General features: G+C 52.1%; 7 protein-coding genes across 7 annotated transcripts; 5 read left to right on the top strand and 2 right to left on the bottom strand.

Annotated features, from left to right (window-relative positions):
- Positions 1-1,467: 1,467 nt before the first annotated feature.
- PUNSTDRAFT_75918 (kinase-like protein) lies at positions 1,468-2,099 on the top strand (the record flags this gene model as incomplete). Its single annotated transcript, XM_007387943.1, has 3 exons — positions 1,468-1,542; positions 1,590-1,820; positions 1,875-2,099. 3 exons carry the CDS (start codon positions 1,468-1,470, stop codon positions 2,097-2,099), a joined length of 531 nt encoding a protein of 176 aa, XP_007388005.1.
- Positions 2,100-4,324: 2,225 nt separating this feature from the next.
- Positions 4,325-6,961, top strand: PUNSTDRAFT_75951 (kinase-like protein; the record flags this gene model as incomplete). The annotated part of the gene is made up of 3 exons (XM_007387942.1): positions 4,325-4,384; positions 4,445-4,672; positions 6,722-6,961. Coding segments are annotated over 3 exons (528 nt in total), but the record flags the coding sequence as incomplete, so codon positions are not given.
- A 615-nt stretch (positions 6,962-7,576) lies between these two features.
- Positions 7,577-9,705, bottom strand: PUNSTDRAFT_47289 (glycoside hydrolase; the record flags this gene model as incomplete). The annotated part of the gene is made up of 11 exons (XM_007387941.1): positions 7,577-7,865; positions 7,985-8,107; positions 8,163-8,245; positions 8,313-8,366; positions 8,446-8,479; positions 8,535-8,788; positions 8,843-9,021; positions 9,203-9,331; positions 9,396-9,462; positions 9,527-9,564; positions 9,618-9,705. The coding sequence occupies 11 exons, from the start codon at positions 9,703-9,705 to the stop codon at positions 7,577-7,579; spliced, it is 1,338 nt and encodes a 445-aa protein (XP_007388003.1).
- Positions 9,706-10,912: 1,207 nt separating this feature from the next.
- On the top strand, positions 10,913-13,051 carry PUNSTDRAFT_92541 (kinase-like protein). The gene is made up of 12 exons (XM_007387940.1): positions 10,913-10,958; positions 11,011-11,039; positions 11,105-11,199; positions 11,252-11,287; positions 11,344-11,351; positions 11,405-11,490; positions 11,549-11,673; positions 11,733-11,993; positions 12,042-12,248; positions 12,309-12,377; positions 12,430-12,648; positions 12,701-13,051. The coding sequence occupies exons 2-12, from the start codon at positions 11,036-11,038 to the stop codon at positions 12,932-12,934; spliced, it is 1,344 nt and encodes a 447-aa protein (XP_007388002.1). The 5' UTR covers positions 10,913-10,958; positions 11,011-11,035; the 3' UTR covers positions 12,935-13,051.
- Positions 13,052-14,739: 1,688 nt separating this feature from the next.
- PUNSTDRAFT_138258 (kinase-like protein) lies at positions 14,740-16,463 on the top strand (the record flags this gene model as incomplete). Its single annotated transcript, XM_007387939.1, has 8 exons — positions 14,740-14,759; positions 14,816-14,943; positions 14,989-15,113; positions 15,176-15,430; positions 15,483-15,734; positions 15,794-15,862; positions 15,919-16,146; positions 16,212-16,463. 8 exons carry the CDS (start codon positions 14,740-14,742, stop codon positions 16,461-16,463), a joined length of 1,329 nt encoding a protein of 442 aa, XP_007388001.1.
- Positions 16,464-18,497: 2,034 nt separating this feature from the next.
- Positions 18,498-18,986, top strand: PUNSTDRAFT_38427 (kinase-like protein; the record flags this gene model as incomplete). Its single annotated transcript, XM_007387938.1, has 2 exons — positions 18,498-18,722; positions 18,780-18,986. Coding segments are annotated over 2 exons (432 nt in total), but the record flags the coding sequence as incomplete, so codon positions are not given.
- A 679-nt stretch (positions 18,987-19,665) lies between these two features.
- On the bottom strand, positions 19,666-23,379 carry PUNSTDRAFT_55346 (alpha-glucosidase). The gene is made up of 13 exons (XM_007387937.1): positions 23,161-23,379; positions 22,460-23,107; positions 22,329-22,406; positions 22,239-22,276; positions 22,103-22,169; positions 21,906-22,034; positions 21,620-21,753; positions 21,126-21,557; positions 21,030-21,072; positions 20,729-20,968; positions 20,593-20,663; positions 20,443-20,525; positions 19,666-20,386 (listed from the first exon to the last, which is right to left on the bottom strand). The coding sequence occupies exons 1-13, from the start codon at positions 23,372-23,374 to the stop codon at positions 19,687-19,689; spliced, it is 2,877 nt and encodes a 958-aa protein (XP_007387999.1). The 5' UTR covers positions 23,375-23,379; the 3' UTR covers positions 19,666-19,686.
- Between the last annotated feature and the right edge of the window lie 271 nt (positions 23,380-23,650).

The raw sequence follows: 23,650 nt of genomic DNA, 5'->3' as shown, positions 1-23,650 counted from the left end.
AAACGAGGCTGCAACCCTGAAAGCTGTGGGTCATACACCTGTCCAGCGCTAATAGCTGTGAATCGCGGGTTTATGCTGCGGTGAGCTGAATGTGTAATATAGAACCCGCATTGAGCGCTAGAAGTCCCTTCAGGGAATGCATGCTATCCGTCTTAAGCTTAACGGTAACTCTCACATATATCACAGCTCCCGTGAGCAACGAACACGGGGCAATTGAGGAAGAGCTGGAAACTGGGTGGGCATGTGGTCTGTGCGTTGCTGGCAGAGTGAACCTTGGTGAAACGCCGCGTTCGTGCCACCAGACTCCTAAGTTTCACGCCTGCTTATCGTCGCTTGTGAGGCAGGTGCGTAGAACGATTCTTGTGAACTCTCTCCGCTTCATCACCAATCCGTCGCTCCCCATGCTTATTGGCAATGGGAAACTTATCTGGAAGGTCTGTCGTACCCTCAACGGACCGCCCAAACTGATCACTTATGTTAATGAGATAGACTTATCGACGGGCAACGTGTTACTCTGTCTCGAGATATGCCTGCAGTCACTACGACGCAGACTGAGCAGGGGTCCACAGTCGGAATACGTAGGGCAGAAGATCATGATATTGGTATTTGCTCGCTAACATCCATTCCCGCAGGCATTACCGCACCCGACCAGGCAATACTGAACATAGTATTCCCCGAACATAACTATATCGAAGGCGACACATTCACAACGGACCGAGACGGTGCGATCAAGCTCATAAGTCAACTCGTTACGGTAGGCATTGATTCGTATAGCTCCAGATGTGCGCGCGTATTGACTAGAATCTTCCCCTGGCCTACGCTTTCACCGTTGGATTTCCCGCATGGTCAGTATCTGGAGCAATGTCGCGACTCTCCCAATTATCCTGCGCTCGTCCCTGTTATCTTCCGAATACTCCAGAAATTAACCTGCTTCACGGGCGTATTTCCGGACACTTTCTACCTTCGGAATGTTCTCCTCAAACGTCAAGGGCAGAGGTTCGGCGGGTTCTCAGACGTATATCAGGGCGAATGGTGCAGTCAGTTGGTCGCAGTGAAGAAGCTCCGAGTATATGGCGGATCCGACAATGAACAACAATTTCGGACAAAGGCACGTATATTATCCGGCTTCATGGCGATCCTGTCTTGACTGGTGTAAACACTGGTTATCAGGCATTAATTGAAGAATGCCTCACGTTACAACTGGTTTCGCATCGTAACGTGCTACGCCTCATTGGATTGACCTTCGCACGCTTTGAGGACAGACCGAGTGTTGCCGCCGACGCGCAAATTTCATCCTCTGCGGAGACAGAAATTACCTTACCCTGTATTGTCACCCCTTGGATGAAGAATGGCAACTTGCACGATTATCTTCGGATGGGAATCCCTCATAGTGCTGAAAAGCTCAAACATCTTGTATGTGTTCGACCAGATAATCAGAGATGCGAAGCGTTCGCCAAACTGAGCTGTATGCAGATATCTGGCATTTCGGAAGGTGTAGCGTATTTACATCGCATGAACGTTGTTCACGGGGACTTGCGCGCTGTATGTGTGCACTGTACATAATCGATGCGTCGCTGACATGGATGCAGCTTAATGTCTTGATCGACGATGAAGAACAACCATGCTTAGCCGATTTTGGACTTTCACGAATGTTAAACGAGCTTGCGACACAGGCGCTATCACGGCATCACCAAGGCGGTCGATGGACTGCTCCTGAGCTACTAGATCCTGAGAGCATGTGCTCAGGCCCTCCGAGCGATTCATCTTCTAATCCGACCCCCAAAGGGGACGTCTTTGCATTTGCCTGCGTATGTTATGAGGTACGTGTTCATGCCGCTTTATATTTTGACTGTTTCTGAGTCCTTGGCATGAAGATATATACCGGGAAAGTGCCGTTCCACGAAATGAGACGCGAGGCATCAATAATCAATGCCATAGTGCATGGCCGACGTCCTGTGCGGCCAGGACTGAGCGACTGTCATTCGACATGTCCCTCCGACAGCATGTGGGGACTAATTACCGATTGCTGGAGGCAGAAGCCAGAGGAAAGACCTAGGATGGCGGAAGTTTGCCACAGGCTTCACGACATCAACGCATAGGGATGAAACGATGCATCGCAATATAAAATCCAATGTATCCACGTATAGTGAGATACTACCCAGGGTGACAATAGGTGTTCTCAAGCTTGGTGCTTGCACTGTTCTCTGTCGGTTTCCTGTGTACCAATGCGTGTACCCCAGCCAATTTAATATAGTGCAGTGAGGGAGAAGCCATTGTGTTGGACGTGCACAGCTCACAATCCGTGTTTCCCATGCAGCAACCAAAACGTGTTTGAAGAACCCACGAAGATATCGTGACCATTACTCTAACTCTAGATCTCAATGCACGTACAGGAAAGACAGAAGCATCGAGAGAACGGTCCGTATGATGCATTTTGCGGGAGCTAATTTTCATGAAGGTCATCATCGTGATGAAGTTGACACGGAACGGCTGGAATGCCTTCGGATGCAACAATATGAAGATCAACCATGCTTGTACCACCCGCTCACTACTTTCCACAGTTCCAATGAGGCCTTTAAGTTTACTTCTCAGTGCAGTATTAATTACGCAGTATACTATGACAAGCTACAGCAAGATGGTATGATCAAGTTGATCACACCATTTGAAAGACTTGTTTTGCGGCCTCAAATTATACCTGATGTGGATGTGGATTGTATATCAATTGTCGCTGGTATACACATAGAAGTAAATAGTGACAACTACATCACAGCTCATAAGCCTGGTCAGTACATGCAGCAAATGTCAACCATGCGTGGAACATTGGCCGAAAGGGCTGCCTCTCCGTTGTGCAGTTCGCTCGTAGCTCTTTATCTCAGAACTTTAAGTACACAGGATCCGAGCATCTGAATGCCGTTATTTATTGACGCATATCTGCCGCCATTGATTGGTCCATGTGTCATGTTGGGCAATATTTACGTTACCGCTCCTGGTGTTTCAGATAACAAATATATCTTGAGTGTATTGAATGTCTATGAGGGTGGTTCATACAAAGATAGATCCTGCGGTGCCAGTAAGTTCCGCTTTGCGGGTTTCAGAGTCTGTTACCTAGCACTCCGAGCGCTTGTCTCTTCTCTTCTTTCCTAGCATTTTCTCATTAGTTGTGTTTATTCTCGGCCACAGGCATGCACTCGAAGGTAACTGGGGCTGTCTTATCGGCTTCTATTATCCTATCTCTACCGTGATTCAATTTGTACTGATTTTAGACCAGCCTCACACGTTGCGAGGCTGTCGCACCGATACAGATCACAGGTGTGCACCATGGTTCAGCGCCAAATTGTTTCTTTGGCATTACTCCAGCGCCTACCACTAGCTATAAATTAGGACCGCTCAAAAGCATCTCCGCAGAGCCTGAGGCGATACCATGGACACGACAACTAGAATCCGTGAGCCTCATTTAATTTATATATATATATATGAATATATGTGTGATATACATTATGATTATAGGAATAACGGAGCAGGACGTGTTGCTCTTCGGAATGATTGACCCGGATGGTGGTCCCTATGTGGAATCAGATTTCCGTGAATTTGATCGCAACACGGCAGTGACATTCATGGAGGGCTTGGAGAATGTAAGCTTCTGTCAGAACACTCAATCGTGAAACCTAACGGCGCGATTTTATTTCATCGAAGTACCTCAAGCAGTCCTACAACAAACCTGGTCACAACGATGGTGTTGGGATGCCAACCATTCATCGAATCCTTGTCAAGTTGGCGGAGTTTACGGGAAGATTCCCTCTGAGCCTCGCTGTGGATGCTGCATACACTTCGCCAGCAAAAATGGGGGGTTTTGCGGATGTCTATAGAGGTACATATTGTGGAAGACCGGTGGCTATCAAGAGACTACGTGCATACAGCAATCCCGAGTCGGATCCAGCAAAACTTCTCAAGGCATGTCGTTGTATATCTCATGCTTGGTACTACGTACTGACTGTCCGCAACTTCATACATAAGAGCTTTGTTCGCGAATCCTTCGCGCTGTTTCTGATCAATCACGACAACATTCTCCCTTTCTGTGGGGTGACCAATTACGCTGGCACAGAACCGAATGTTACTGTCGCGGCGCAATATGGGGATGGTCCCGTGGTCAACCAGATCGTGCTTCCGTGCTTGGTGACACCGTGGATGCCAAACGGGAATTTGCGGGAATACGTCGCAAAAAAAGGCCGTGATAAATTTCAGCGGCCCGCGCTGGAGAAGTTGGTGAGAAAACTTACCGTTGTGCGGGAAGATATATGCTCATTCTGTATCATAGGTTCACGGCGTGGCTTTGGGATTGGCATACTTGCACTCCAGGAAGGTGATACATGGAGACCTGCGAGGTGTGAGTAGCGCATCATCACGTACCTATCAGGGAGGCTAGACCTGTAATCGTATTTGTCAGCGTAATGTCCTTATAGACGGGCAAGGCCGTCCTCGTCTGGCTGATTTCGGTTTATGCCACATGTTCAATGAGGCGGCAACGATTACAAATACTTCGCAGAAGCATTTTGCACGATGGGACGCGCCAGAACTGCTGGACCCCGGAGAATTTGGTGAAGACGAAAGCAACCTCGGGAGCAAGCCTACTTTCAAAGGCGACGTTTACGCATTTGCATGCGTCTGCTACGAGGTAAGTGCGGCCGTTACTTGAGCTTGATGTTGGATGTGATCCTTACCTCTGAACAGGTGTTTACGGGACAAAGTCCCTTCTACGCCGTCGATCGCGAAGCTACCGTGATTCGCCAAGTCATGCTAGGAAAGCGTCCCCGAAGGCCCTCAGACAAAGAGTGCCACTCCTATACGCCGGATGATACAACATGGAATGTGATGGAACGATGCTGGGAGCACAAAAGCGATGATCGACCGACAATGCAGGAGGCTGAGGATCGCTTGACGCCGGACGGCATCTGAGGCACGTTAGGAGCGAGTCCATCGGGGCAGATCTAGAAGAATGAGATTGTACAGACCCACTTGATATGACAAATCACCGTGCAATACTAGCAAATATGCCGCAGCGTTCGCAATATTCTTAATGTAAGCGGCGCGGTCTTTGTCATCGGCAGAGTGGACTGGACCCAGTGAACGAACTCTCAGGACGGAAGATCGAAGCAGGCTCTGGCCCGGACCGTGCGGTGCGGCAACCGGTTGTTCCGCTATTGGGACCGCGCCGGAAATATATCTACCTACCTACCTACTCAATTCTGTCGCCATCGGTCCGTTTATCCGTTACGTAAATCGGAGCTCGATCGCTACGTGTCTCGGTCGTGCTCTCGCAGTGTTCTTGCCTGTTCCACGCGTTTTATCGGTCCCGTTGGCGTCCGACCGCTCCACCTACTGCATCTGCAAGGTCCTCGTGCACCATGGCAATAGGGTGGGCTCTATTCCAGCCTAGTGTAGTTCAGTCCTTACGAGTCTATATAGAGTCCGATGCCAATCTCGCTATAAGAACGACCACCGGATGCAGGGTACAAACGATATGGAGTTCCGTAAGCTATACCACCAAACTGCACAATATGTAACTCGCTAGCTTACCTCACTATCAAGGCGTCACGCCTCTGGACAGAAGGCTCTTGAATGATGTGCACCATGGAACGTGCTCGGATCAGGGTGAAACCTTGACGATCAATCGGGCAGACGCAGTAGGGCTCATAGACAAGCTAGAGTTAGTTAGTGCAGATACTCGCTCTACATTGTGCTCACCAAGCCATGCTAAGCAGTGCTCTCTCTATTACAGTACCTTCAGCAAAATCACTCATGCTCTAATCGAGCACTGTTGATTCCTGTAATGTTCCGGCTCATGCAAAAACTTCTCCAGTTCACGGGTATGGTTCCCGAATCATTGGACCTGGATTTCACTTTCCCGAGTCATCATGCGGAGAAGTACGGGGGATATGCCGATGTCTACCGGGCTGAACATAACGGAAGTACAGTCGCAGTCAAACGAATTCGCTATGTACCAAGTCGCGCTGATGAGTATGCAAAGGTGAGTGTGAGCTGTCGAATTGCGTACCATACCCCGGTAACTGATCTGCGGGGTAGACCATCGACGAATATCTTACGCTACATCTCCTGTCTCACGAAAATATTGTCCCTCTTCTTGGCGTCGTCAAGTTCGACGACCCAGTTCGACCTATTCCGTGCATAGTAACGCCGTGGATGGAGAATGGGAACATGATCGAGTATCTCCAAAGATTTACCACGCCGTCGTCGAAATTGTTGGAGAGATTGGTACGGCCTATTTTGGGCACCGTCTGCACAGAAGGCATTCTAATTCGCTATCCAGATACACGGGACTGCTAAAGGGCTCAATTATCTCCACGGAATGAACGTCGTCCACGGAGATTTACGAGGAGTAAGGGTCGTTTGGTCTATGAGCTTGAATACTTCTCACTTTCATGCAGGTAAATATCCTCATTGACAAGGATGAAACGCCTCGTTTGGCTGACTTCGGTCTATCGAGGATTCTCAACGAGCATGCCACTCAGGTAGCTACGCAAAACCACCAGGGCGGCAGATGGACCGCTCCCGAGCTCCTGTGTCCCGAGCGGTTTCTGTCGCAAAACAACCCGACTTCTAAACCTACGTGCGAAGGTGATGTGTATTCATTCGCGTGCGTCTGCTATGAGGTCCTCCACAAGCTTTCAGTCGTGGTTTTCTATGCTGATGATGAATATTTTAGATCTACACTACTAAGCCGCCCTTTCACGAGATTCGTCGCGAGGCAACCGTCATTGTCCGCGTACTCAATGGCCAACGGCCGAGGCGCCCAGTCAAGTGCGATGGCTACGCGATAGTGCCATCGGACAAGATATGGTCTCTAATCGAGGAGTGCTGGGACCAGCAAAGCCATAATCGTCCGACAATGAGCGCTGTTTTACAGCGGCTTGATGGTATATCAGCCAATTCGACAATCCGTTGATCATGCTGAAATTGTTCTACCCCCTCTGCATCAGACACGCGCCTTTCTTCCTACAAACGATACCGTCTTAGGCCCTGGTGGCCCTGGCGAGCAGCCATCCGCGAATGGCGTCCTAGGATATGTAATGCCATGCACGAATTGTGGTGTCAATAGCTCTCTCACTATGCGGGTCACCTGTTTATGCTATTATGATGGGTTCGTTCTACTTCCACTGCAGCTTTCACTCTGCTTTGTACGGAATCTAGATTTCATTTCTTATGTTGTACTCTACTGTATGCATTGCAGCACAATGCCCTCGCAAGCAAAACTCAGGGTCCGGCGTCTTGTCATATTGAGGTCACAGTGCAAAAGCGCAGTTCCGCACTACGTCTGTTTGGCGAAAATTCGTCGAGCTCGGCCGTTGCACAACAAAACAGAAGCACGCAAGATACACGCGGGCAGTCCATTTTACCGAGCCTTGGCGTGGACGCTCATCGGTAGGATTCTCTTAGGGCACACAATTGACAGTGACAATCCTCCAGTCCTCTACCTACCAAGAGGTCACGATAACCCGACCTCGAAGTCTTGATCAAAAGCAATCCCCACGTCGACATCCATCACCTTGGTCGTCTTGTCCTAAGTAACTTTCACATCCTTGCTCTTCCCCCTGACCCTGAGCTTAGCTCCCACCGGCTTCTTCTCCACACCGAGCACCCGCACGCGTCGCGCGTTCACCCCAAGCAGGTACCCAAAGCTGCCCTTAACCGACAGCACGTTGTTTGAGAACGTTAGTCCCACCTGCGTCGCCTTGTCCTGCACGCCGTCGTCCACGTAGAGCGGCCCGGTCGCGCGCCCATCCCGTCCGGGGGCGACAACGAGCTCGAAGTCGGTCGCCTGAAGGCGTGTGTAACCTTCGCGCCAGTGCCTTCAAGCGGAGCGAGTGTCGCGAAATCGTAGAATCGGTCATTCGGAAGGTAGAAGGAGACAGAGGTCGCATCGTCGTCTGTAGCGGGCGAGACGAGCACCGAGGGACCGAAGAGGTACTGCAGGTCGATCCCGAATGTGTTCGCGTCCGAGGGGTACGCGAACCAGAGCGGCGATGCGACAGGCGTGCCGTCCACGCTTGCCTGGTGCAGCGCTGTGTAGAGGTAGTCGAGTGGGCGGTACCTGTCGCCCGTGTGAGCAATCTGTCCATAACAACCCAGTAGTGATCGTGGCAAACCTGATGTTGAGCGCGTTGCGCGCCGCCTGCGCTACTGTTGGCCAACGATAGAGCTCTTGACTGATGGACGTGTCTGCGTTATGCTAGGCACACAGTGGCACGTCAGCTATGTTTGTTGGCATTGTACAGGATTCCAGGAACGGGACGCACATTTCGCATGAACGGGATAAACGCGCCCAACATCGCCCAGCGCGCGCACAGATTCTCCGTCGTATCATCAGCTTCACAAGAGCACGCACATCAGTATACTTGTTCGACGATCAGAATCACAGAGGGCACTCACCGTACCCGCAGATGTCACTCCCGACCATGGGTACCTGGTACACGATCGTCATACCAAGCAGACCCGCGATACTGACACGGTAGTGTCACCATGCGCTGAAATTATCGCCGAGCCATTTCCCGACGCGCGCCCCGGCACCGGCGAACGTTGAGCGTGTGATGACGAGCGTGCGCAGCCACGGGCGGCGGGCGAGCATCGCCTCACATGTTGCGGCGGGCATCATGGTGCCGTAGAGGTTGTCTACGTGGATGACAGAGGTTAGACAACATACTAAAAGAATGTCGAAGGAAAAGGACTGATGTGTATCATACTCGAGAAGTCCGTTGTAGTGAGTCACGTCAGTCTATAAGTATGTCAGTTTCTAGTGCCGAACGTCTGTGAGAGTGAAGACACGTACATCGGCAGTTTCGCTCGATAGCACACCCGCTGCGTTGTTGATCTGATATGGTGGCGTGTTCAAATCTTCGCCATAATGGTTGATCGGTTGCTGCTCGCGCTTCGCTTCCGTAATCATATCTTCGGCTGTCCAGAAGAGAGACGCGTCCGGGTTGAACCAGTCCGGCCAAACGGTGACGCCTGTCCGCACTCTTCGTTAGTTTCGATGCGTATACATCGAGTGGCGAATAAGAGAGAACGTGGGATGCAAATTCAATAGGGAGACTGTTGCTTGGAAAACGATAGGGAAGGTCGAACACACAGAGGGTGGTATGTAGAATGAAACCGGAAAAGAGGGGATAACGGGGGGAGAGGCACGCACCCGGCCAGACAAGACCCTCATAGTAGGAGTCGTTTGGATAGAGAAACCAGACACCTTTATCGGAGCCGCGGGCATATGCGCTGTCAGGCTCATCGGGAAGGTAGGCCACTGCCGGGTCGATCATCATCACTGCAGCGAGCACGATGTCAGTGCCACGTTCTCTTGTGAGGTGTGAAGAAGAATCCAGACGAACCGTATTGCTGGTCGTGCGCGTGCAGGTAGTCAACGATCTCGCGCATGCGGGACGTCGGGAAGTAGTCCTGCGAGATGTTGTATGGTCAGGGTTCGGTTAAAGTCGGGAGGCGAACGAAGAGGAGGACGTACGGGGACGAGGGTGAAAAAGCGGCGCTTGTACATGTAATCTAGCAGACCAATCAGCTAAGTGCATGCATGCGCGAAAAAGGAGATGACGCACTGTCGGTCCGCATCGTCTCGAGGGGGATATTGGCCTTGGAGTTGTTTACGATCACGTCCGCGACGTCTACGAAGCCTGCATTATTCATTAGCACGCAAGCTTCGTGAAGACCAGAAGGACGAACGCAACAAGGTAACGAGTACTACCAAATATTCCCATGATTTTTTTTCACCGATCCGGCGAAGCGAGGCCGTGGAGTACTCGCGACATGTTGCATCAACTCACTCGAGCCGTCCTATTGTTTTTCTGTATCCCAAACCAAGCCTCGCTCCCACTTCAGCTCTTGCATACAGTATGTATAGATGCTTCAGAGTACATAGATTTTTTCGAGACGAACAGCTGAGTAGGAGAGAGACGGGAGAGGGATTTGTGTCGATGTTGCATTAGGGGGCGATGTTGCATTAGGGGTGGATGCATAGTAAATCTGGCGCGAACACGAGCCAGGCCTCGGGCCTCGGGGTTCCGGCATGCAGGGTGGGCGCAAGAGAAGGACGGGGAAGTCGATCAGCCGCAGAATGGCTATCGCGGAAGAGCTAATAGGTCGAGCTGCAGCAGTGTCTTACAGTATACGAATCTCGAGAAGTTCATAGTGCACACGGCCGTCCTGTTGGCGTGCACGACGCGCACCAGCCAACAGAAGCAGCCGTACATAGCGCGTCACGGTAGACACGTTATTACCTGAGCTTGCTCAGGTATCTCGGATGCCGGTAATTAGTAAGCATCAGCAACCGTGGCGGTGCTAAGTTTGTGGCGATGCGCTTTTACCGTGTCAAACTCTTTTTTTAAGAATGCGATCTACTCGTGCAATGGCAATGCAAGCGAAGGTGAAGGCGCGGGGCACCCGCCTTTTTTCCAGTGTATAAGATACCGGAATCGTACGTACCCGGTCAAAACGGGTGCTTTGGGCGAGGGAATCGTGTTGCTTCCCGCTGTGCACGGACCCGTGATTAAGGTGGGAACGTGATGGGCTGTTCCCAATGGATCTCGGGGATTGCGCGACCGAAGCAATGGTATCCTGCTTTCACCGCCGACAGGGAGACGGGGCTGCACCGACGTACAGCCAGCTCAAAGGTTGACCCAATCTCTTGCGGGTTCCATGATGACGTTGAGGTGCCATTGCCATTAGAAGGCTGGAGTACTACATGGCCTCCTAGACGCTCGCCAGAGTCCGCCTTCTAATACTAACTGTGAAGGGAACAGGCAACGGCTTCCCCATATCAATATCGGGGGGACACGTTATTTTTACTTTACTTTGAGACCCCATCGTACTTAAGGAAGGGACCCCGGGCCCATCGGGTGTCTCGAAAGTAGCCTCGTCTCGAGGGCGTTTCTCTGGTCAAGGTAGCGCTCGCTTAGCATACTGACTCACTAGCTCTACTCAACACCACAAGAGTCTTCGCCTCCGTGCAACGACACAAATGGGTACGTCGACGTATTCTTCGTACGTATCGTCTTGTACTCATACCGAGATGGTTCGTCGTCCTCAGGTGCAGCGATATCCACTGCCTACAATACCTTGCCTACTCTTTATCGCAATGACCCTCGTTCGTCGTCAGGATTCAGGTTCATGGCGAGTCATAAGGTAGACGAAAACCCGTGTTCGAGTTCTTTCGCTGTTGTAACACAAATTATAGGGACCTCCCGGTATGGATAATGTGCAGAAGACAGTGGTATAGTCTACTTCGAAAGCAGGCGCGCTGATACTGATGGGGATTATGCGTTGCAGCGGAATATGTGAGTTCTGTTCTCCGTAGATTATGCATGATCTCAATAAGGGTCGAGGACAGAGAAACACTAAGCGCGAATTCGCTGTTATGTCGACGATCAGGCATCCAACACTCCTGTGAGTCTGGGGGTGGTTCATGCAGTCTCTGTAAGTCTTTGTTTGGACCGTCAGGGTTTGGAGGCATAATCATCCTGTACGTTGACAGCTTTGAGCTCGGAGGAGGTAGCGAATCTAGCTCTGTTGAATATTCCTGGCATTCCTAGAGTTGCGGGAGACTTGATCCAGCTCACATATCATCAGGGTGTCGAGTTGCTGGAGAGTGTGCAAACGGTACGTTACATCGAATGCTATACTTTTTCTCCGTAATCTGAGACGGGTCGACATCGCAGAGACTTGCCAGCAAATCTGAACCCGTGACAGATCCGAGACTCCTGAGGCCTGCTTTGCGAGTACTACACAGCTTGGCGCCACAGCTCGATCGATATCCAGAGAACCTGATGCTACACGAAGTTCAGATAGAGTCTTCTATTCCCGTGTACGATGGACAGCATGCAGATGTTTTCGCCGGGCATCTTTCTCCTTCGAAGCAAGTGGCTGTGAAGCGGTTTCGATTGTCTGGGACGCCCGACCAAACTTTCGGACTTTTCAAGGTACGTGTACTTGAATGTCGGCAATCCTTCACGTCTGAAGTTTTGCAGGCTCTTCTTACGGAGTCGCTTGTGTGGGTGCACGTTCATCATAGCAACGTTCTTCCGTTTCTTGGCCTTTGGTCGGATTGTGTACTCGAATCTGGTCGTCTAGAGATTTCGTTGCTATGTATGGTGACCCCATGGATGCGCCATGGCAACCTGCGTACGTTTCTTAACAAGGCGACGTATATTACCGATCAAGAGAGACAGCAATTGGTACGCCCCCACAAGTCTCCATGACTATTGATTTACCTAAGAGATGTGTTCCTTCCGCAGGTTCTTGGCGTGGCGAGGGGATTGGCGTACCTTCATAGCTCAGGAATTGTCCATGGGGATCTCCGAGGCGTAGGTTCATCATCTCAGGGCATGTCTGTTACTGAGCGCCCAAATATTCCAGGTCAACATTTTGGTGGACGAGAACATGTGCCCGCTCCTCGCCGATTATGGGCTTGCGCAATTGATTGCCGAGTGGCCTATGCTTGCCACCCGCAAAAAGCCGGAGGGATCCACTCGATGGACCTCGCCGGAGTTGCTTTCCCCGGAGTCGTTTGGCTTGACAAATTCAAATCCAACGTGTGCCAGTGATATGTACGCTTTTGCATGCGTTTGCTATGAGGTGGGCTCTGGAGCGAGGGAATACACTGGAACTGGCTCATGTGTCATAATAGATCTATACCTCGCGTGCCCCGTTCTTTACTATTAAACGCGACGCCGCTGTGATATTCCGAGTCATGAATGGAGAACGCCCTGCGTACACTATACAAAACATCCCGTACGGCCTTCCTCCAGCGAACATCGAGGGATTGATTACGAAGTGTTGGGATCAATTGCCGGAGAAGCGGCCGTCGGCTGCGCAAGTCGTAGAGTGCCTTCAAAAAGCTCCGTTACTTTCTGTCACTTGATGATCGACATGCAATACCCGTACTAGTCACTTACTGTGTTTCTGTGTATCGTACTCCGAAGCTGCATTGGCCGGTTGCAACTACAAGTAGACAAGTTGAGCACATGCATACTATGCTCCTCATAATTCCAGCGTCTATATTATCGACTTGATAGGACATTCTCGGGCTAGGTGGCAGTTACAGATACTACGTGCTCATGATGGACTGTCCCGCTACTGCCATTGCCACGTTGCGCTAATCGGAGTCTTATATGGGCGCGGATATGAGACAGAACCACGCGGCAGCATTAAGGTTCGGAAACCTGTTGGACTCGGGATCTCTTACCCTTTGCCCTGTTTACATACAACACACAAACTCGATAGGCGACGAGAGCAAGGATATAATCATACACCCTTCCAGTTGCTCGCAGCCCTGAAACTGACCTTCTGATAGAAATCCAGAGACATCTGTTTTCTAGCGCGGTAATAGCGAGGGTACCTCGTGCGATTCTAAACCTTAGACCCGTGGCATATTTTATGTCCATCGAGCCTGCAGCTCGTTGATCAGCTACACCACCCTGGTGGACCCCGAAACTGTGGACCGACGCGATCACGACACGGCAAGCACCACGACTCCGAAGGAGGAGAGAGCCATAAGGCAAACTCAATCAGAGGATAGTTATATCGGACACCAAGGCATGCACGCTGTAATTGCCGCCTCGGGTTGGAAAGATTGCCTATTATGTCAACTCCGCGAGTGAGTACCTAAAGCGCAGTGCATCTTGCTTTCAAGTATTTGACACCATCCCGCGATGGGATCGGACGGAGTTACGGGCTGGTCTCGTGGCTTACTACAGCGAGCCCCGGCTCACATTGTAACCCTTGTACTAATTGTAATCTTCTGCCTTGATATAGTCAGCCCCCATATCCACTTCGTGGTAATTGAACGGCGAAAAGCGGAATTCCGCATATGTAGGTAGTCCAACCCAAAAACCCGCTATTGAAGGTGATGCTGACCTATGATGCAACGAAGCGCCATTCCATTTTCTCTTTGTCAGGTTTCAAGTGTTAGCAAGCGCAGATAGCCCTGCATGATCAGTACAGCGACTCGATTACATGATGGCAGCAGCTTTGAGCGCACACTGTATGCCATGCATGCTCGCGCAGGCGAATGCTTCTTCACTTATCAAGGTTGGGCATGATGGACGTATCAGAGCGCAGCAGCGCCAATGCCGGTTGTGAGGCTTGTATCATGTGAGTGTAATGCTCTCCGGCTGTGCGCCGTGCGATCTCACGGCACAGCGTTAAAACGTTGGCCGCCATCGAACTTCTCGAGTAAGGTGTCGTCGTGTCGTCTGACTTCATATCGCCCGATTTGACATGCCTCTGATAGATAACAAGAATACACCTCTCACGAGCTCGTGTATTGAATCTGAGTGTCTGTCGACATGGATCCATATTGAGACATCAAGCACCATCCCGATACGATATTCTCAGCATACCGCACCTATCTCAATGTATTGATACTACTTTTAGACGCGGAAAGAGCATAGACTATGCATCCGAATGGCAGACCATTACGGTGGGTGAAGTAAGCTTCTGAGCACTGTATACTCCCGTTTGCGGCTCACCGTGTTCGTCGTGGTACCGCGTTACGAGTATCAAGGCATCGAGGTTTTCAAACAATTACCCGCGACCGCAACTCCACGATTCGTCCTGGTGTATATTGGCGCCGTCTTGCAGGAAGTTCGCGAAGCACTTTAGCGCTCGCTGAAAGTCTTTAAATTCCCTCCAGCCGTCACGTCAACCTAACGCTCTCGATCAACCATGGGTAACCGATTCAGTCTGTGCGCACATACCTTTCTCCTGGAAAAACACACTTCCTTACACAGCGTTAACGTAGAATTAGTGGTCTTGATCCGCAATCGCCTGTTCCGGATCACCGTGGCGCCGAGAGCTTCGGGTCATGGTGCAAAGAGCTGCGTACGGGAAACGCAGCAGGCGCACACGATCAAGGCACCCTTGAAATTCGTATGTCCTGCTCCTATTGATATGATGAGGGTCTCATAGCTTCAGGCATCACTGAGCCGGACGTGAACATTTTCAAGAAGATCTATCCTAACGACCATCCTCATGTCGCAGGTGACCGCCGCACATTCAGTCGCGACGCCGCTGCGGCACTGATGGATCGCCTGCTGGAGGTGAGGTGCTCATAGACACTGTTCATGGTGACAAGACTGATTCAATGTTGCCCTGAACCCAGTATCTAGAGCCACCTACCGGAAATCATGATCGTCACGACCATCCCGAAATGCCCGCCATTAGTCGGATTCTCTCAAAGCTGGCAATCTTCACCAATCGGTTCCCTTTATACCTCGACGATGTGAACGTGACGAAGCGCCCGAAGCAAGGAGGGTTTGCTGATGTGTTCGAGGGCACGTGGAAAGGCAAGGCAGTCGCAGTGAAGAGGTTGCGAGCCTACTTAGATCCTTCCATCAACCGAGAGCGATTGGCCAAGGTATATCAATATCTCAGGAATGGGAGCTGACACATTAAATGAAATCATGCAGACTTTCATGAACGAATGTTTGACGTTATTCTTCCTCAAGCACCAGAACATTCTGCCTTTCTTCGGCTTGACGGAATTCTTGGATACCGACCCTAGTCTCAATGCTCAGCGCATTAATGGCCTCAGCAACTCGCTGGAAGTTATGCCTTGTCTTGTGACGCCATGGATGAACAAAGGCGGCCTGCAGGAGTACATACAGAACAAAGTTTCTCGCGGCCGATCCAAGCTCTCCCAAAGGGAGGTTAAACGGCTGGTAACTGTCTTATTTATAACATATGTTAAATCCTTGGATGACGAGGGTTCTTTGTTCAGCTATGTGGAGTTGCGACAGGGCTAGCGTATCTACATTCGAAGAACGTCGTGCACGGTGACTTGCGAGGGGTAAGCTATTGTGCGCCGCCTGTATGGTGATCAGTCAACGTGACCACCATTCTCAGGCCAACGTGCTCGTGGACGAGCACGACAACCCCAGGCTCGCCGATTTCGGGCTTTCGCTGGTTCTGAATCATTTTGCGACGCCAACTTCCAGGACGCAGTCACAAAGTGCCAGATGGCTTTCACCTGAGCTCATTGATGTCAAGGACGCTGACCCAGAGGAACCCAGCGCGATTCCATCTTGCAGCAAAGCAGGCGATGTTTATGCATTCGCCTGTGTGTGCTATGAGGTAAGTCCTGAACGTGTTTTGCTATGGTGTCGCGACCCGTTCAGTAGCTCCTCGTTCACCAACAGGTTCTCACGGGTCGGGTCCCCTTCTACCGCTTTCCTCGCGAGGCACAAGTCATATTGAAGGTTATCCAGGGCGAACGCCCCATCAAACCGACCGAGGCTGAACTTCAAAAGAGTTCATGTATGTTCAATGCGGAGATATGGGCTATTACAGAGCGGTGCTGGAAGCAGGAACTTGCTGAGCGACCAGAGATGCGTGCCGTCCGGGACCACCTCAGTGAGGGTGGCAGGCGTCTCGAAGGCCTGGCGTATTGAGACCGTCGATCTTCACGGATGCCGCTGCGTATGAAGGGAGATAGCGTAACTGGCTTGTGCGATGTATGCAGTCTGTAATGCAACACTGGCTTGAGGAGACATCGAGGAACGATTACGCCCCAGTCTGCAAGTCGACGTCTGCACACGGTGGTTTACTGCTGTTTGCAGAAGTGATGGCGCGTCGTGCTCCAACGCAACTTTTGTCGCATTCGGGCACGTCCACAGGATATCGACGATATCTCGACAACGACGGCGAATTTCAAGATGATTCATACATGAAAGTCGTAGCCCTTGACGTTCTGCAGATGCAAGGCTAGAAATCTTGGACAAATGACGGATAGCGTGATCTCCCTCGGTGCAAAGGACACCACATGAGTATATCGACCGTTTGATGAGCAATCATGGAGCTTGGACTTCAGGAATAAGTTTGTATGATGTAGGAATTAGTTACCGAAGTGCATGTGTGGTTATATTCCGAGTTCGTGAACCTGTGTATACGACGAAGAGTTCGCGGCAGTGCACGCGACCAGCTCGCAAGCTTGTCCTCTTCCATATTCCAATAGTTGTCGTTATCAGTCATACCTGCTCTCAAGCCCGACTTAAACGATGGCCATTGCACAGAAACAAGCTCGGGCCAAGCAGAAGAAAGAAAGGAACACCGCTGCCCGAAATGCCACCACCAAGGGACAGACCAAGGTCCCTACTAGGTCGTCGTCACGTCGCCGGGCAGCAGTTACACCCAGCGACCCGGCGGACTTGCCAATAGAACAGAACAAACCCAGGCCCAAGCCTCGGCCGGTATCGAAAAAGCGAAAACAGTCTGACGAAGCCGATGAGCTCGACGAGCCCCCTGTCTTCTAATGTGTCACGGTGACCGCTCGTGACCGTCTTATGTATTGGCCCTCACGCGAAGGAGCAAAGCGCCGTTCCCGGCCCTCAAGTACTGTATTTGTGCTTCGCGCTTCACTGTCCACCCCTTGCCACGTCGACTCCACGCCGGTCTGCAAACTACCTACAGCAAGTACGCATTGTTTCAGCTTGGCTAGAATCAATCTGAAAGGCTCTGCCTAGAGTTCATCGCCGATCTTTTTATGGGAATGACTTGAGCCGGATGCATTCCAACATCGAGTTTCGTGAGCTACTTGAGGAGGACATTTCACAATTATTGTACTGATATTCCATAAAAGTGTTACACCTCTTGATAAACAGCTCCTCCGCGCTATGCATGGCGCAGCATGCTCAGTACAAGGAGAAACCTTGAACATCCAACCGGGAGATGCGGATCGATTTATGTGCCAGCTGGAGTCAGTCAGTGCAGGAGCTTCACTAATTGTACACTCTACTGAGATGAACACCCGTCGCTATGACAGTACCTTCAGCAACACCATTCCCTTGCGCGCCGAGCGTCTCTTATTCCTGTGATCTTCCGACTGATGCAAAAAATTGTGCAAATCACCGGAGTCATTCCTGGATCATTTTACATGAACCCCACTTTCCTGGGTCAGAACGCGGAGAAGTACGGAGGATATGCCGACGTATACCGAGTGCAGCATAAAGGTCGCCCGCTTGCGATCAAACGAATTCGTTGCAACACAGGCAGCGTTGATGAGTGCACGAAGGTACGTTCGGAAGTTATGCCAGCTTCTTAAATCAAACGTCAAATCATTCCGTAGAAATTTATTGATGAATACCTCACACTACATCTCCTATCTCACAAAAACATCGTTCCTCTTCTGGGCCTTGTCCGTTTCGACAACCCAGGTCAATCCGTGCCATGCATGGTAACACCCTGGATGGAGAATGGAAACTTGATTGAATATATCAGAAGCTGTTCCTCGCCATCGTCTAAGCTCTTGAAGAAATTGGTAAGACTCACTGGGATTGTTGTCTCCGCGAAGCGATTACCTGGTTGCTCAGATGCACGGCACGGCCAAAGGGCTGGAATACTTGCACAGAATGAATGTCGCTCATGGAGACTTGCGAGGCGTAAGCGCCCTTTCCTGTATCGTCCGAAACTGTCTGAATTCGACGCAGGTAAATATCCTGATTGACAACACAGGCAGACCTCGTCTGGCTGACTTCGGCTTATCGAGAATTCTCAGCGAGTACGCCACTCAGGTGGCGACGCAGAACCACCAGGGTGGAAGATGGACCGCTCCTGAGCTCTTGTGTCCAGAACGCTTTTCATCGCAGAGCAATCCGACCTCAAAACCAACCTTTGAAGGCGATGTATATTCGTTCGCATGTGTTTGTTATGAGGTATAACTTCATGTTTGTGGTTTCATTACCATACCCAGCTGATACCTAAATCCTTAGATTTACACCACTAGACCGCCGTTTTATGAGATCCGCCGTGAGGCAACTGTCATTGTACGGATTCTGGAAGGTCAACGGCCTCGTCGCCCGATGAATGGTGATGGCTGCGCGATCACGCCATCGGACACACTCTGGTCGCTGATCGAGAAATGCTGGCACCAGCAAAGCGAACTACGACCGAAAATGACCACCGTTCTACAGCAACTAGATGGTACTTCGGTTCATGCCTCCATTTCGCGTGGTCTACTGATGCACCGAGCTTATCACAAACCAGGGTTTGTTTCATCATGCAAGCGCTTTAAGTTCCGACAATGTGGACTCGCCGTCGCGCCGCAGAGCCATTGAACGGGCCGACGTCCCGACGAGGTGGACCCTTGTCACAACAGAAGTTCACAGCTGCTTGGAACATCTTGGGTACCGTTTGGGTGTTCCATAGGTTTGCCTCGTGTTCCTTCTTCTAATCTGTCATATATCTGGCTCAAACAACGAGGCATACGCCGGACCATACACTGCCGTATCTCAAGCATCCCGTGTGTTGTATGTACAAGATGCCGCGAAGCACTTTACAGCCTGCCAGTGCGAGGCCCAGGGTGACATCCCGCGTCCTCGAGGCTCTTCCCGTTCTGTCGTTCCTGATACTGGATGTAGGTTCTTGTTCACATGTTATCAGGTTCGGCCAGACCAACTCATGTATTCCGCGGATACTCTCGACCGGAGCGCAAGACCTCAGACCCGCACAACTGCGCTCACGTCCTCCGCCATGCTTGGAGCAGATCCGTTACAATCGGCCGTCGCAGGTCAAAATGGACGAGCGACCAAGTGCATCGAGAAAGTGGAAATATGTCACGCACACCGATCAATTTGACCAGCAGCCCGTGCCCATGGGAGAAAATATTATTCACGTAGTTCACGATAGCTTGATCTGGAAATCCTGACCAAACACGATCCCCACGTCTACATTTAGCACTTGCGGTGTCTTGTCCCAAGTAACCTTCAAATTCTTGCCTTTCCCGGCGATACTGAGCTCCGCCCCCAGCGGCCTCTTTGCGCCCAATACCCGCACACGTCGTACGTTAACCCCGAGCGGATACCCGAAGCTGCCCTTCACCGACAGCACGTTGTTTGCGAACGCGAAGTCAACCTGAGTGGTCTTGTTCTGCGTGAGCGACACTCCATCGTCCGCATAGAGCTTGCCGGTCGCGCGGCCGTTTCGCCCGGGGGCGACGACGAGCTCGAAGTCGGTCGCCCGGAGCGCTTTGGTCGTCATCGCACCGCTCACACGCAACGGCAGCACCGAGCCGCCCTTGATGTGCAGCGGTATGCTCGTGAAGTTGACGTTTTCAAGTGTGACCTGTGCACCAGTACCTTCGACCGGAGCGAGCGTGGCGAAATCGTAGAAGCGGTCATTTGGGAGGTAGAAAGAGACGGACGTCGCGTCGTCCTCCGTGACGGGCGAGACGAGCACGGAGGGACCGAAGAGGTACTGCAGGTCGATCCCGAACGTGTTCGCATCCGAGGGGTATGCGAACCAGAGTGGCGATGCGACGGGCGTGCCGTCCACGCTTGCTTGGTGCAGCGCCGTGTATAGGTAGTCGAGTAGGCGGTACCTATCGTCCGTGTCAGCGCATCCGTCCAAAATAGCCAGACGTGGACCGTGACGAACCTAATATTGAGCGCGTTGCGCGCCGCTTGCGCCACTGTCGGCCAGCGATAGAACTCCTGACTGATGGACGTGTCCGCGTTATGCTAAATATCCCCATGAGACATCAGTCAGGTCTGTCTCGTATCACAGATGTATCTTGTTGAGACTTACGTTTCGCATGAACGGGCTAAATGCACCCAACATCGCCCAGCGCGCACACAAGTTCTCCGTCGTATTCTCGGCTGAAACACCCCCAAGCATCAACGTCCCTGCTTTTCCACTGTCACAAAGCGAATATAAGGCGCACCATAACCGCAGATGTCACTTCCGACCATCGGCACCTGGTACACGGTCGTCATGCCGAGCAAGCCCGCGATACTGGCGCGGTAATGCCACCATGTGCTGAAGTTGTCGCCGAGCCATTTACCGACGCGTGCCCCGGCACCAGCGAAGGTCGAGCGTGTGATGACGAGCGTGCGCAGTCCCGGGCGACGGGCAAGCATCGCCTCGCGGGTTGCCGCGGACATCATGGTGCCGTACAGGTTGTCTGCGTCGATAACGGCAAGGTCAGGCCACTTGGCAACAGCAACCGAAGGCAAAGGACTAACGTGTATCGTACTCGATCAGTCCATTGTAATGAGTCGCGTCCGTCTACGAGGATATCGGTCTCTGCATGGAACGCCCGTAAGAGTGAGCACACGCACATCAGCGGTTTTGCTCGATAGCACGCCCGCCGCGTTGTTGATCTGGTACGGCGGCGTGTTCATATCCTCGCCGTCGTGGCTGATCGGCTGCTGCTCGCGCTTTGCTGCCCCAATCTTCTTCTCCCTTGGACTGATCGCCGAAGCTGAGGCTCTAGGGGCCGAAGATGCTGCGACCGAAGCTGAGCTCGCGGAGGCCGACGTTGCTGAAGTTGAAATCGAGCTCGCCGGTACGGAACTTGCTGAAACAGAAACCGACGACACGGCTGAAGCCGAACTTGCGCTCGCGGTAGTTGCCTTTGATGAACTCGCCGTCGCGCTCGCGGTGCCACCGAAGATCGGTGTGTCAGGGTCAGGTGGTGAACTTGTCCTCTGTGGTGGCAGGTTCTGCTCGATCGCCTGCTGTGCCGGATCCGTGCACGGGAAAACGCAGAACTACACGGAACCGATCAGCCTCACGTTATAGAGGAGGACGGCTGGAGAATAGGATGACTCACGCTCGAAGGCTCGTTCATGTCGATCCACGCGCCGTCAATGTCGATCCCGGTCGATGGATTGAAGAAGCTTGCAAACTCGGCAGTCCAGAAGGGGGACGCGTCGGGATTAAACCAATCTGGCCAAACGGTAACACCTGTCCGTAACATTCGTCAGTTTCGCGGAGCATGCGTGAAGACGAGAATGGAAGAGCAGATTGGGCGCAGACGAACAATAAATTCAGGACAATAGGAAAGTCCAGTCAGAGGGCCAAGAGAAAAAGGATACAAAGGAGAGGGAGACACGCACCGGGCCAGACAAGACCTTCGTAGTAGGAGCCGTTTGGATAGCGGAGCCAGACGCCTTTCTCAGAACCGCGGGCGTATGCGCTGTCAGCCTCATTGGGAAGGTAGGCAACCGCGGGGTCTACCATCATCACTAGAGGAAATATCATATTAGTGCCATGTTCCTTTAGAGACATGTCAAAGAAACAGGCAGGAACGCACCGTATTGCTGATCGTGCGCGTGCAGGTAGTCGACGATCTCGCGCATGCGGGACGTAGGGAAATAGTCCTACGGGGGGCATCGGGGTGTCAGTGTTCAAGATCGAATCAAGGGGAAGCGAAGAGGGAGAGGACGTACGGCATCCAGAGTGAAAACGCGACGGTTGTACATGTAATCTGTCGAACCAGTAAGCTCAGTCCATATATGCGCGCGAAAAAGAGAGCGCACCGATGTCGGTCCACATAGTTTCGAGTGGAATATTGGCCTTGGAATAGTTCACGATCACGTCCGCGACGTCCACGAAGCCTGCATTATTCATTAGCACGCAAGCTTCGTGAAGACCAGAAGGACAAACGCACTTTCGTAACCAAATCGGCACTGGTGTAGCCCCAAGCTCCAATACGGTACCTCCGCCGGCTTGCCTGCAAGGTCTGCGTACTGCCTCGCCACCTCGTTCGGGTCCGTCATGCTCCCTGCAAGGAAGTACATGTCGATTACGCCGCCAACCACATTATACTCCAACGTCGTCGTGTTGCTCCCCTCCGGTTCATCGAGCTTGATGTCCATCCCATTGGAATTGAGGAAGAACACGCCGTGCGTGCCGCTGGTGCGATGGTCGAAGTAGACGGGGTGGTTTCCGTACAGGTTCGTCCCGTTCGGCACGCCGTAAGCGTCGCGGCTCCAAAGCGTCCGGGTGAAGTTAAGGGTCGGGAGGCGGAAGGTGTCCGTGTGTTCACCGAGCCCGTACACATTCGCGTGCGCGGGTAAATCGGTTTTGACGCGCAGGTATTGAGGCGCGAAGATGATGGGATGTGCGCCGGTGCTGAAGAGCGATTCGTGCGTCGAGGCGCGGAGGATGGAGAAGGAGAAGGGCGAGGAAGTGTAGGTGAACTCGATGCTCGCGTTTTGCGGTGGTGTGGCGTCCGGTGTCGGGCGGGCGAAGACCGAATCCGGAACTTCGTATCGCGTTGAGGATGGATCGGTGATCTTCAGATGTATGCGCGTCGCTGTCTACCTGTCAATACCGCGCATATATGCGGGGAGGTCGAAGGAAACGTACAGGTCTCGTATGAAACCTCGAGCCGCAGAGTCTTCACGTCGTCGCCAAAGACGCCGCATGGGCCTCGGAGGACGAGGTTCGCGGTGAGGTCCGCGCCGGACGTCGATACATTCGTCGCGTCGTAACCTGGGCAGGCATCGAGCACACTCGGGTCGATGTATGTTGCTCGTGCGCCATAGAACGCGGCGGCGAACGCGAGCAGGCCAAGCTTCATGATGACGGTCGTCTGGCGTTAGCGTCGACTCGGGGCATCGTCGGGACCGTTATATACGGTTTCATTGTCGTTGACCGAGACGGGCTGGGCTGGATCAGATGCGCAAGCCACGGGACTAGCGCCGCGCTTCTCTCTTCGAATCCGATCGCGCCGTCGTGCGCAGGACCTGAAGCATTATGTCATGTATCCCGCAAAGTCGCACCTTCGCGTTCAACCGCGTTACGGACTTGCTATGGCTCAGATTGTACTTCGATGTATACCTCGCGTTTCGTGGTG

The sequence above is a fragment of the Punctularia strigosozonata genome (genome assembly GCF_000264995.1).
Source record: "Punctularia strigosozonata HHB-11173 SS5 unplaced genomic scaffold PUNSTscaffold_16, whole genome shotgun sequence".
NCBI classification, from domain to species: Eukaryota; Fungi; Basidiomycota; class Agaricomycetes; order Corticiales; family Punctulariaceae; genus Punctularia; species Punctularia strigosozonata.
The sequence above is the reverse complement of the archived record's forward strand: the minus strand, read 5'-3'. Positions and strand labels throughout refer to the sequence as shown.